Source organism: Thamnophis sirtalis, unplaced genomic scaffold, assembly GCF_051295495.1.
Source record: "Thamnophis sirtalis isolate CommonGarterSnake01/CBP01778 unplaced genomic scaffold, rThaSir2_p1.2 scaffold_2, whole genome shotgun sequence".
Classification (NCBI taxonomy): domain Eukaryota; kingdom Metazoa; phylum Chordata; class Lepidosauria; order Squamata; family Natricidae; genus Thamnophis; species Thamnophis sirtalis.
Window position 1 is genome coordinate 79,030,153 of NW_028261382.1, and position 14,268 is coordinate 79,044,420.

Sequence of the window (14,268 nt, forward strand, 5' to 3'; positions counted from 1 at the left end):
TTCTTCTTCTTCTTCTTCTTCTTCTTCTTCTTCTTCTTCTTCTTCTTCTTCTTCTTCTTCTTCTTCTTCTTCTTCTTCTTCTTCTTCTTCTTCTTCCAGGAACTGCTTTTAAATTAATGGGTATTGTCTGTCAATCCTGAAGCTGGTCTGACTGAGACTTCAATGCTGACACATTGAAGTTGACAGATTGGGAATGGGGGAAGAGAGATAGTTGGGGTATTATAGTCAAAATAAAATTCTTTCTCCTGGAAACCAAGGACATTCCTGCAGGTGTTCAGAAAAAGAGGACTGAAGTTACCTAGCAACTGGACTGTATTCTGCTTGGATCATGTGACTGGTGGTTGTGGGAAAGTGACAAACTTTTTAATTAGGTAAAAACCATGGGAATGCACTACATGGCTTTACACCAGCTCTGCAAAAATGATCTATACAATAAACCTATTCTTTGAGGAATCTACCTGCCTCAATGTTTGGGATATCGATATGTTACTTGGAACCCCGGTAGCTAAATTGTCCAAAAATGCTTGTTGTACACAAAACACCACAAAAACCAATTCTTGACATTTAAAACCCTATGTACAAGAGCACCCAAATTGAGTTGCGTTAACCTGCAGGCCAAGGGAGAGCAAATTTATGACCACTTAATCCCCTCCTTTGACGGATGCCTTCAAAGTACCCTTCATGTGTAATAGTTAGCACTAAGTTAGTTGGAAACATGCCCTCCAATAGTATGATGGCAACTCAGAATTTGGGCAAATCCTTTAGCAAACATCTTCTCATATAAGGGCATGAATGAAATTACTTGCTTCTCATAGTCAACAGGAGAAAAGCTCAAGTTGGCTTGAAAGCAGAAAGAGATTCCTTGACCATCAGCCAACTCCAGGCTTCAAAATGATCCAAGGTCTCTTGGTAACTGTCTGCTTAGCGGTTTTCCCATATCAAGGTAAGATGTTTTCTTTGGTTTCCTCGTTCAGATTCTTACTGCTAAAAGGCTATTTCATCCAACAGGTTTCTATGGTTATTCTTCGATGATTAATCAAACTTTGCTCAACTTTACTTTCTACAGATTTGCCAAAAGTAAGCTCCCTAATACTGTATTTGTTATGAATGAATGGATTTTTTTGTATTTGCTTAAATTTTGTCAAGCAGCAAACAGATCCCAAGAAAGAAAAGACCTAACACTCTCAAAAGAAAAGCATGTTCAAGTCAGGTATATTTTCCAGTAATGTGAGTAAAAAAGGAGTAAAAGACTGAACAGGACAGAGGGACAGAGGTTATTGAAAAAAAAAAGAGAACAATTCAGGAAGTAAAATATTTTTAAAGTGTTTTCAGTTTTAATTTTCTTCCACTAGGTCAATTAGAAACCATGTAATTAAAGTTGCATAATATTGAGCAAACCACTTCAAGTTATCTTCAGGGAATCTTCAAATGCCACTGAAGCTAATCTGAGACTATCCTCAATGCAAGATTTAAATTATCTTAATTAATTTCTTCTCTCCTTTCTTTTCATTCTCCAGAAAACCAGGGAGGGCCCCTTCTGACTTGCTTCCCATGTTCTCTTTCCTTCTGTGGGCTGAGATACCTTTGACATGCCAGTTAAGCAGTCTCTTCCTTCTGGCTCCCAAGTCATTCCCAGATATCATTACAAACAGTAATATTTGATTGCCTTAAATGGCTGCCCAAACACAGATAAGGGTCAATAGCTGGCTAGAGTAACCCGGTTTTTTTTAAAATCAAATCTTGCTTAATATCAGGCATGCCTCTTTTAGTATCCAAGAAAGAAAAACCTCAATTCCATTTGAATAGAGATATAGTATTTTTATTAGATATGAATTGAAAGCAGCAAAAAGGAAAGCAAGATCTGAAACAAAAAGGCGCAAACAAGTACATATCAAATGATTACCCAGCCCCCTCCCTTCAATTACCCCAGCCCAGTGTCCAATTTGCAACTCCCTAAGGTGTCACATGGGGTGCATCATCAAAAGGGCTCATCAGGTTGGTATGTGAGATGGTTTACCTTCACCAAGTCCAAACATCAGCCATCAGAATGCGAAGAAGATGGTGAGAACAAAACTCCCTTCTAACTCCTCCAGTACCACACAATTCCCTTCCCAAATACTATGCCCCACCCCCCTTTTTCTATGGCAGCCGATAGTAAGCAAGTGAAGCAGAGGCTGACAGATGGAGTCACCCTTATCAAGTGGGAAGCTTCCACAATTAAAACAGTAACTTATGGAGAACAATAAAGGAAAACACTGCTTTTTCTGTGCTCTAAGCAGGAGGGAATAGTAACTTTTCTTTCCAATGTGGGGAATTGAACACCTCCTATGTTTCTGAGAGCATCAGGTACAAATGGGCAGGTACATAAAACTATGAGTAAGGTGTAAACTTCTTCTGGGGGCTACTTTTGCAAGATGTCCATCAGCCTCAGAAGATACATTTCCAAGGTCAAGTTCTAGTTGTGCTTAGACTTCAATCACTTTCTACCTTAGGAAATTTGACTAAAATTAGGAAATTTTTGACTAAAACGTGAATAAACAAATATCGTTGTCAGTCTCCGTAGGGCATCATCTACTGTAGGACCCAGACTCCTGACTTGAATCAGCTTCTGGAAAGTACATGGTGATAGTCAAGGGCTTTGCTTGGCTGCAGAATGGAAGTGATTCTCCACTACTTTCCTCTGGGATACTTTTCTGCCCTTTTAGTACAGTCTGCAGTTCTGGGATTTCATGTAGTTAAGTGTTCCTTCTTTACTCCCAGTTATCAAACATTGTATAGTAAATTGTAAAAAACTAACCTGAATTTCGGTGCTATGCTCCACCAGAAAAGGACCCCATTCTTCATTGATAACTGAAAAACTGTTCTAGATGCAAAAATGGTAGAACTTTTCTTTCCTTTTCTTGTGAAGGGAGTTCTATAATCCTGGAAGCTGGGAACGTTAACGATTATGAAGTAGTATATCCACAAAAAATCCATCCATTGCCCAAAAGCAGAATTGAACGTGAGCAAAAGGTAAGAAATAATCTTCATTTCATCAACTAATTTGAGTGTCAATAGAGGGGGGAGTGAATAAGTGCACTGACATGGCTGTCATCCCTGTCATTGTCCTTTTATTCTCTTATTCTTGTTCTCATTTTTGCTTAACAAATGCCAATCAATCAATCAATCAATTTATTTATTAATTTATTTATTTATTTACTCACTTACTTACTTACTTACTTGTTTGTTTGTTTGTTTGTTTGTTTGTTATTTAGGAATCTGACTCTAACTTTTGTTCAAGATTTACAGTTTTTCTCCTATTTTTCTTACATTTAAAAATCTACTACTGTCACAATTTTGCCATGTGGTTCTTAGGACAAATTTCCCTGAAATTCCCACTATATTTATGGGCCCTTTTAAAGTTAAATTTGTTCTGTTTTGTAACGGGAAATTACTACAAAGTCACATATTTGTCAGACTATGAAAAGTGATTGGGGGGCGGGTTATAATTGCGATCCAGTTTCCTCTTTAGATTGGATCTAATACTAGTCCGACACTTATGAATAAAACTTTCAAAGATGGATTTATATATAAAGCTGCAAGTAAAGATGATATATGCTAAGTCTTGTAAGACTGCAAATGTCTGAAAGTCATTTTCACTTTGATTAAAAACCCGTCAAATTGCAGAAGTATGAGAAAACTCCATGCATAATTGTAACTTACAAAGCCTTAATTTTTCATGGGAGTGAAGAATTCTACTGGGCAGAATTATTAGAATTATCAAATACTTGTTTTCAGCCAACAGAGCTTTGCTGCCATCTAATGGTCTTCTGGATTTTTGCATATCAATCTATGTACCTGTACCTTTATTTATGAAACACATTTACACAACCACCCAATTTTCACACAATTGAGAAGACTCCTGGCAACATAGAAGATTAAGATTTCATAATGTGAATGTTATTATAGCCATAAAATGTTCAGAAATGCCTAGACAGACAGGGAGGAGGGATCAAGCAGGAAATTTGCCTTGAATCATTGTAGAGTTGCAGCAGATCTAGGACACACAGACACACACACACACACCACACAAACACACACACCACACAAACACACACACCACACAAACACACACACAAAGTTCCATGGAACTTAGCTGACTTTTAGTTTGAACACTACACACATAAATCTGGTCTCTTATGCCTGACCAAAGTTACTATTAATAGGTAATTTTAACAGAGGGTTTTTTCCATTTTTTATGCTCTTGGGTCATCCTTCATAAAAGATGATGGGCAGCTGTGACAACTGGGAACCATGAGATATAAAAATATCCTTTCTAGCTTCCCATAATGCATCACTTTGAAATATAAAAGTGGTGAAGATGATTTAGTAGTTACAGCTCAGAGTTGGAACTAAGGACCAGATACCAGTATATCCTCAGCCATGGAAGCCAGTGTATGACTTTTGTCTCTATGTCCCAGCCAAACCTCATTCACCAAGATGTTGAATTAGAGGAGATCTTGAACTTATACAAGAAAGTTTAATTTAATTTAAGAAGATTTTATACTGCTTTTCAAGCACTAGGTGAAATATTCTAAATCTAATAAATGAATTGGCTATGTGTATACATTTGACAAGTGTGTTGAATTGATCAGAAGATACACATTTTATTTGTCTTTTTAAGAAATGAACCCTGAACTATTTGCATTTCAGATGAAGTATGAAGATACCATGAAATATGAATTTAAAATGAACGGAGAACCAGTGGTCCTTCACTTAGAAAAAAATAGGTATGTGAACTCAGAAGTCCTCTTATCTTTGCTAAGAGAAGGTTAAAATGCCTATTCTTAGATAAAACCCTACAGAAATAATAATTGTATTGCTTTGTTGGGAAAATTTAATTTAAATGTTAACAATTTACTGTTGTTACCAATTTACTGATTAAATTGGTGAGGTAAATATACTTATTGAATCAATTAATTATTTCTCAGCCCAGAACTGAGAATGTTTTATTCCTGTTTTCACTGCTACTGTGCTTGACTCTAACAATTCTAGATAAAGTTGAACTAGTCAAGGCTCATAAACCTCTGGATCTTGAATTACAAAGCTTATTTATGAAATACTTCACAGAGTTAAAAATTATTGTTTACACATTCATGCTACTCCACCCCATCAATCTGTATAATATTTCTAATATTTGGAATGAAGTTCTGGCTTTGATTTCAGAGTGTATTTTTGCATTGACCATGCAACATGTGCCCTCCAAATATATATTGCCTTTATTATGGAGCATAAACTGCAAAAAATGATATCTTATATCATTTTAAACATTAAAAAGTATTGTGGTCCCTTTTTTAATGTTTAACTATGAAGACTATGTAGAATTTAGGGTAGCATCTGGATGACCATGTTCGGACCTGAAAGCAAAGCAGGGCTATAGGTGAGAGACTAGTAAGGAATACCAAAGTTATGCCTACATGGAAGCTACCCACCTCCTAGAAGAATGAAATATTTTGAGAAATATTTAAAAAGGCAGAATACAGTATTTCCCCTAAAAGAGAAATACAAATCTTAAGACAGAAACTCAGAGCGTCAGCTCTCTCCCCCGCTACCCGCCTCCCAAAAAAATATCTGGAGCAGCATTAGAAATGCAGATTTGGTAACCCATTACTGCCTGCCGCAAGGTCTAACTCTGAACAAAGGTATGGTTAGCCTTCAGCCAAAATAGCAATTGTCCATGAAGCCCCTTTATAGCATCAGAAGACCAAGCTTCAACCAAACTTGGCTCAGAGCTAGCTATGACCCCTACAACAACCAATAGAATGCATGTCCGTGTACAGGGAGAGGAAGTTCAAGTGCAAAGCCCAAAAGAGGTATAAATACCACTCTCTCTCTAAATTCCATGTGCTCAGCTGCACCAGGACCATGCGCTTGATGGTTCTGCTCCATTAAACCACCTTTCCAAATGGCCTCCATGTTTCCAATGTCTTTTTCTTGGCTTGGAACTGAACCAAATGGATATTTCTTCCAACACTTGCAAGGCTGGCAACATAGAATTATGTACCAAGGAATGGAATGGATGTGACACCAGGAGTAGATAGTGACCCAATTCTATAGTTTGCAACATCAAGAGAGATGTTTCTGAATGAAGGTTCAAGGCATCCCTTTCTTCATGAAGCAATGTGAACCTCTTGAATAAAGGGAGATATACTGCTCTCCTTTGCAGACCTAGTAGCTTCAGCTGATGGTTGCATGGGTTAGAAGAATCCAGGAGCCTCGTGGTAATCATACCACCTCTGAGCCTTGATGATTGCACAGTTTCCATGGTACAAACCTTTCTCCTCAGGAAAATCTGGAATGCTGTGCATGACTCATAAATAGCCATACCTGATCAGATTGAAATGCTGGCTCCTTTCCTTTGACACCAAAAAATATCCTTAAAATGCCATTATACACTAATTGTAGACTGAATATGGAATTATCTCTGTTCCTACTTAATTCTTGACATATATATTCTCTTCCTTTCATTCTTTTCAGAGGACTTTTTTCCAAAGATTACACCGAGACTCATTATTCCCCTGATGACAGAGAAATTACAACAAGCCCTCCGGTTGAGGTAATATTCAGAGTGTCTCACTTTTATGAAGTAAATGGAAAGAATATTTGTGCACTATATTCCAAATAGGCATATGCAAGACCAGGCTATTCAAAGAAGAAGGACTGTATACGGATGAAGTGTCTTATATTGACCATGTTCTGTGTAAAGATGTGTGGGTTGTTAAAACCCAGTCAGTTCTACTTATTGAATTAATAGGGCAGTATTTTAATCAATCAGTTGTTTCCTATTGATTAAAAACAAATATTTTGTGGTGTGAGCTCAACAAAGAGGTTTAGTATGAGAACCTCAGGAATACTATTATTTTGCTTCAACAGAATACCACAGTAAAATGGGTCAAACCAGCTATAATATCACAACTGTAACATGGTTCCTTAGGTCCTCTGCCACCTGCCCCATATTGATTTAAAACTGCATCTTCTGTCTCCCCAAATTTTCTACTTGTGGATTAGCCCCTTCAAAGGCCACACCAGCTGCTCTTTTCTTGTTGTAACATAAATCTGTTGGTTTTAATTTCTACCTGACTCTTCTCCTAGAAGATGCTAGGAATCAAATTTCAACACCAGTTGGAATCTTCCTGGTTATATATGAATCTTTAACATAGTGTTACTGTAGCTTATTTATATCTTTGATGTGTTTCTGAAAGTTTTTATTGTGTGGGTTCAAGGAAATAACAATCAATTGGTAACATTATTAAATGCAAAGTTTTTCCTACATTATGATAAGAGTTTAGAACATAGTTTGAAAGTTTATTCAGCAAATCCTGTGGTGCAGCACTAGAGTTGTGTTTATCCTATGTTAATTTCTGAATAATCAATTCTAGCAGATTTTCTGTCATCCTCAATCAAAATATTTTGAAATAGTTGCTTATTATTCATTATTCATTGTTTCATTGATGTTGTGGAATACATTGGAACTGCACTTCTGCTCATCAAATCACACTGCAAACAAGCTTTAACCAGTGTAGTCCTCTTGCCTCCATGCAGGATCACTGCTATTATCATGGACGCATCCAGAATGACATTGACTCAACTGCAGTCATCAGTGTATGTGACGGATTGAAGTAAGATAGTCTCTTAAGTTTTGTTCACTTTATTAAGAATGAAAATATTATTACTGTTCTTGGAATTGTCATAGTCAAAAAAGAGCATCAGTTTTTCATACAAATTAATTGGGGTCATCCAAGACATCTGCAGGATTAAGAAAGACTTTGGATCCCAAGAAGAGTTGCAAGATGCACAATCTGAAACCTAAGTATATTTTTTCCCCCTGCAACAACCGCTCCTATACACAAAGGAGACACGGACTTTAAAGCTCATGTAGGCAAATCTGATTTAGCTCCCTACTGTGTCTACTTGCTGGCAATAGCTCTTTCTAAATCCTGCAGGTGTCTTGGATGACACCCAATATATGCGTTGTTCTTTGCATTACATAGATACATACATATATTCATGCATACATGCATACATATGTACGTTAACTAACCAAGTGAACAGTCTCAGTATAACCATGACATAGCTGTACAATATTTGTATGGAGATAGTTTGGCATGTAAAACTAAACCTGTTTGAAAGATTCAGTTTTTGTATGAAATTTTATTTTATTACCTAAAATTAAATTAAAATATTTGGGTCGTGTGTGTGTGTGTGTGTGTGTGTGTGTGTGTGTGTGTTTGTTAGTTTATTTATAGGCCGCCCTTTTCCCTGAGGGGACTCAGGGCGGCTTACAATCAAAAAAGGAAGGGGAGTGTAGGACAATACAAAAAAAAAAATGTGCACAAAGTAAAGTAAACTATAAAACTCAACATTCACTCAGCATTCGGGAGGGGCAAAATAAGATTATCCCCAGGCCTGACGGGTTAGCCAGTTCTTGAGGGCTGTACGGAAGGCCTGGACGGTGGTGAGGGTACGAATCTCCATGGGGAGATTGTTCCATAGTGTCGGAGCCGCAACAGAGAAGGCTCTCCTCCGAGTAGTCGCCAGTCGGCACTGACTGGCGGATGGTGTGTATCATGCATATGACATAAAATATTTTAACTTTACCTTATTGTCACGCACTGTGTGTGTGTATGTGTGTGTGTGTATCATATACATATGACATAAGTTTAAGTTTACCTTATTGTCATTGCACCTCGTACATTATAATAATAAAAATGAAACACAAACATCCTTCACATTCTATACATTAGGACTGAAAACCCCTGATATTGCATTGATAATGCACTATATTATAATTTTATGAAATAAAATTTTACGTAAAAATTGAATCTTTCAAACAGGTTTAGTCTTCATGCAAATATTGTATAGATATTTCATGGTTATATTGAGACTGTTGACTGGTTAAGAATTGATTATCCATTGAGGGGTCCCGTAAAGTCTCTGAATTCATTTGATTTTTTGCAGGCATTTCATTACCCAAGTAGGTAACATCTTTAGTGAAGTTCAGCCCTGAAGTACAAATATTGTCTTCTATTGATTGTCCACCTTTAATCACCCTATTCATAAAAAGTCTACTTTTTTTATAGAGGACAATTCAGGCATCAAGGTGAGACGTACCTTATTGAACCCTTGAAGCTTTCTGACAGTGAAGCCCATGCAGTCTACAAATATGAAAATGTAGAAAAAGGGGACAAGACCCACAAAATCTGTGGGGTAACCAGCACCAGTTGGAAATCAAATGAGTCCATCAAAAAGACCTTTGACATGTCCGTTACTGCTGAAGAAGTAAGTCTCATATTCAACCTCAAGTATAACATGATTTGAAAACAGGAATACACTTATTTGTTTATAAATTATAAAGCAAAATATAAATTCTCTGGAACTGATTGGAAAGAATTCATAGGAAAGGAACCTCCATTTCTGAAATTCTATTTCAGCCATGCTGAATAATAAAATATGGAAACTCAATGAACAGAAAATACATCTTCCAGGTATATAACATTTTCCATGATCATGCCAACATAGTTTGGAGATTTGGTTCAAAATGGATTTAACTGAATCTTAACTTTGTAAATCAGTTAAAAAATGTGATCAAAAGATCAAATTGGATGCCACTTTTGAATCAAACCTAACAAATTGAATCTGGTCACAGATGATCTTCATACTCCCAACATTTTTCTCCATTACTGGAGACAGAAAAAAATGAAGACAAAATATTGCATCTAAAATCACAGTTTCTACTTTCATTTGGTGGCAGAAATTGAAATTGGATGAAGCATAACCAGACATTCAAAACCTCAACTTCCTTTGTCAAAATGTGATAGTCTTGGAGTAATAGTTGTTGTTACGGTACAATGCCAAAATGCAAATGCAATCACCAGAATTGATTATGAAGACTTGAAGGCTTGATTGATGGCTTTAGTATTGATGGCAAGCTGTCCTTATGTTTTGTAGTCACCTTCACATCTTGAATGTTCCAATCTCAATGTCAGGTCATGGTCACTTTATTCAACCTGGATCTTGTGCAACAGGGTTAAGAAAGTGGCTGTCAGACAGCAAGGAAAGAAGTTGCCCCATGGAATTGGCAATCTGATCTTGCAGTTCCATATGCTGAAAAAGCATGAATACATTTTCCTATGGAAAGAAGGAAGTAATGTACCTGATATGGTTCAACTCTTAGCCATAAGGGTAGTTCCTGAGCAATTTGGGTAGGTTAATGGTGGACAATGATACTGGAACTCAGGAGGGAGGGGCTTTTTCTTTCCCAGGGCAGTACTAGCTATATATACACACAGACACACATTTATTTCTAAATGTAGGCACCATAAAATTCTAAAAATGGATGCCATTGGAAACAAATGCCATGCTATATTTTGTACAAAGAAGATGTTTCATGTGATGGCAAAATCTCTCACTATAAATGTCTTCTTCTTCAAAAAAACAACAACAACAATATTTCTTAAACTCCAAGGCCAGGAAGTAAAACATGCAGATTTCTGAGTATGTGATGACCTGTTGGTTGAGGGGAATAACATACTGTATCTAAACAATCTTTTCTTTACTGTTCTGTTTAGCAAAATATCTTGGCGGTCCAAAAATATCTTGAGCTTTTCGTAGTTGTAGACCATTCAATGGTAAGTATTCTGGATAGCATTTCATTTTCTTTCTGCATTGTGCACACATTTTTCTTTCTGTCTTTTTTCAATTAACATTCAAACTGGATTGTATCTTAAAATTATGATAAATTTTGATATTTTTTTGTTATTACACTCAAATGGTTAAGAGACATTTAGAATTTAACTACATTCTAATTTCTACATTAGTTCTTCCTGGACTCCATCCAAATTTTAATTATACTTTATCCAGAAATCTCAAGATCAGGAAATTGAATACAGAGAAGATACTGTAAATGAAATTTTGAAATGGAGAAAAGAGTAAAAGGGAATCATCATGCGTTTCTTCTACTAGGTCAATCTAGCATTTTAAAATTCATGAGTAGAATTTGGAATTAGTGGGTAGATAGGCAAATCTCGGTGTTTTACTTTTCCTTATTTTCTCTTTTATTTCAAAACTATTACATTCAATTAGGTTTTTATTTAGATATAAATATATACTTTGTCATCCTTGCCTGGCAGGATATTTTTTTTAATATTTTTGCTTGAGATGCAATTTTAAAATTTCCCTAACAGAAAATATTTTGATTTATTTTTATGAATATATGCATCTGAAATTGATTTCTTCCTTATGTTGCCTATGAATGTGTGAATTACAATTTCTAACTGAATTTCAATAAGTAGATTGTTCCAGGAAATCATAATTATACACTGTTAATGTTCATTGTATCACTCAAATGAAGTCTATTTCCCCACCGAATTAAATCTATTTCTTGAATAGAAGCTAACTGTTTGCTAATAGAGAAGAAAGATTCACATTTGACTTAGCCAATCTCCTTTGCAGCAGTGCAGCATTTGCAGTAAAATAACTCTTTTTGGCCATCTCTGAATATGTGCACATGTCCCTAACTAAATAAAAGAATGTTCATGAACTCAAAAATAGTCCATGAAACCCCAGACACCAGCTTAATCTTTCCACTTTAGTACTATTGCAAAAAGGAACATTTTATGCAAGCTCTCATCAAGGATAATTGGTCTCAGGCTGATGTCATTTAAATTCAGCTTTTGTGGATTTCTCCAAAACATTCCTGCACTATTTATTTGTCTAAGTTGACAACACAAATAATTAGATGGATAGTAAATGATTATCTCACATATCCCTGAACATGGAAATATAGCATCCAATTAAGGAAAGCATTTCAGTAGGCTGACCAACATTTTCTCCAACCAGGAGGAAATACCATGTGTGGTGCTGAAAAATTAATTACATTAAGATATTAATGGCACCGATTTAGGCTAAAACTAATCAGAAATGAAAATAATTCATTGAATTGCTTGGATATAAAAGTATTATTTTGCCTAAATCAGCAAATTCAATTTTTTTAAAAAATCCCTTTCTTTCCCTGACATGTTATTTCTCTCTCATCCTCAATCCCTTCATTCCCAAATGTATGGTCTCTTGTTAACTTTTTTGTCTTTTCTCTAGTTCAATAAGTATAGCCGCAACACCACTATTATAAAGAAGAGGGTGTTTGATATGATCAACTATGTAAATGTGGTAAGAAAACTTGGCAACAGATTTTTTCCCCTGTTTCTGGACTTGAGCCTCTCCCTGCCCCAATGCAGATTTTCATTGTGTTCATACCACAAAAGTAATGAGGTAAAACAACTTAGGAGGCTGACTTTTACAAGAATGCTAACTTTTCTGACTTGGAGTCCACCAAAACTCCATCATTTGGTAGGCTGGTGATGCAGCATGGAAGCCTAATTCAGAAAATGGGTTAGTTTAGTAACTAGGTTAATAATCCTCTTATGTGAATACAGCCACTGTGTTGGGAGGATGCAAGTCTAAAACTGTTGCAAGAATTCAATCAGTGCTACATCTCTGTAGCTGAATTCTTTCAGGGCTGTGATCAATTGTCTGAATTTGGAGATTAAACAGAAATGGTCAGAGTAAGCCTAGTCCAACTCAACTGATTACGTAGATGATCCCTGAGAAGAAAACAGGAGAGAGGAACCCAGTTTGAATTGGATTGTGGCACTTAGGAGTAGATCCACTCATATTGTCTCTGCTTCTATCCTATTAGCCATGTTGACATCATCACTGTTGATCATCAGTTAGAATCAGGGAGACAATGGGAACATCAGTGGGTGAAATCTCCCTTTACACCTCCGCCTCTTCTTCTGTTCTTGATTAAAGAGAATAATAACCTTGGTCTTCTTTATCATTTTATCTATTTCTTCTTCTTAATCAATTATTATTATTCTTTAATATGTGGTGTCCTCGATGCTGTCTGAGTTTGGTGGTTTCCTTGCAGATATTTCGTTACCTGACTAAACATCAAATAAACCACCAGGTTCATAAAGCACCAAGGACTCCCCCCTCCCAGTTCCACCCTGAGCTTCAGAGTTTTTCTTTTATTGACTCCCAAATCTTTTCTATTTCACTGTCCCATAGAGGCATTGCCTTTCATAGTCCATTGCCTTTCAGTCTTGAAATAGTTCTCAAAGTTTACTTCTGTTTGAGTTTCTCATTGATGCCATGTCTACCCCACAGGTTTATAAAGCTTTGGGAATTCATGTAACATTGAGTGGCATAGAAATTTGGTCCATCAAAGATAAATTTCTGGTCAACGAATCAGAGGACAACAATTTATTCTCCTTTGCAAAATGGAGAAAGTCAGTTCTATTGAAGCGCAAAAAGAATGACAACGCTCAGTTACTAACGTATGTCTCCTTATGGGGAGAGGGAAAGAGGGTGGCAGGGAGTGGAAGTTTATGGGAAGGTTAATGTTTACACAGAAGTTCTTCTCTGGGTTGCATGCCTTAAACCATGTGCAAATTATATTCTGGGTCAAAATCAACCTTTTTTTTTCTTAGATGAGAATTAGTCTTGAGCAGGGCTTGAATGGTTGCAGGTCAAAAATCCAGCTTGATTTCATTTCACTTGAATCTACATTGAAACTCAAATGATTAACAACTTTAATGACAACTTTAAAGAGTGCCTGGATGTCAACACTTTAGAAGACAGAGGGAACTACCTGTGGCCCAGAGAATTTGAGTGTTTTGGCATATGTAGAATGATGTCCTTAGAAGTTAGAAGAAAGCCAGGATCTATTTTTCTTCCCATTTCCAATATTTATCAGCAACCAAATGATTTTTTTCAGACTTCTTGGTTTATAATAGCAGCATTTTCTCCAAATGTTCTCAGAATGAAACTTCAAGTGGAAAAATGAAGAATGCCACGTCAGTTGATATCTAAGAAAAATTATGGGCCTAATTAATACAATTATTTGAACTAAATTGGTAGAAATCTCCAAGAATAAATTAAAAAATAAAATATTGGGGAACACTTGAAATTGATAAATTTGTTGGCTTATAGCTGTAATATATTGGACAAATAACAATTCTGTTATGAGCAATACAGATGGAGAGGAAACAAAGTGAATGTAAAATAAAATAAAAAATCCATTTTATTTTCTCACAGATATTTATTTCAGTTATCACACAATCTTCTTTTCCAAGCTCAATTAATCTTTAATAACACCACAGCTAAATTGATAGAAGAAACTTATTTTTTAAAGAAACTCATGTTTGGGGTTTTCACTGTACATGGAATATG

At 36.1% G+C, this 14,268-nt stretch overlaps 1 protein-coding gene across 1 annotated transcript in view; it reads left to right on the forward strand.

Annotated features, from left to right (window-relative positions):
- Nucleotides 1–876: 876 nt before the first annotated feature.
- The window catches only part of LOC148048947 (zinc metalloproteinase-disintegrin-like ohagin), a 29,287-nt gene continuing 15,895 nt past the window's right edge, over nucleotides 877–14,268 (forward strand). The window contains exons 1-9 of the mRNA XM_087703595.1: nucleotides 877–943; nucleotides 2,909–3,012; nucleotides 4,693–4,769; nucleotides 6,517–6,595; nucleotides 7,582–7,658; nucleotides 9,120–9,318; nucleotides 10,608–10,667; nucleotides 12,133–12,204; nucleotides 13,204–13,373. Coding sequence (XP_087559721.1) covers nucleotides 892–943; nucleotides 2,909–3,012; nucleotides 4,693–4,769; nucleotides 6,517–6,595; nucleotides 7,582–7,658; nucleotides 9,120–9,318; nucleotides 10,608–10,667; nucleotides 12,133–12,204; nucleotides 13,204–13,373 — 890 coding nt within the window. The 5' untranslated portion in view covers nucleotides 877–891. The remainder of the gene's footprint in view (nucleotides 944–2,908; nucleotides 3,013–4,692; nucleotides 4,770–6,516; nucleotides 6,596–7,581; nucleotides 7,659–9,119; nucleotides 9,319–10,607; nucleotides 10,668–12,132; nucleotides 12,205–13,203; nucleotides 13,374–14,268) is intronic.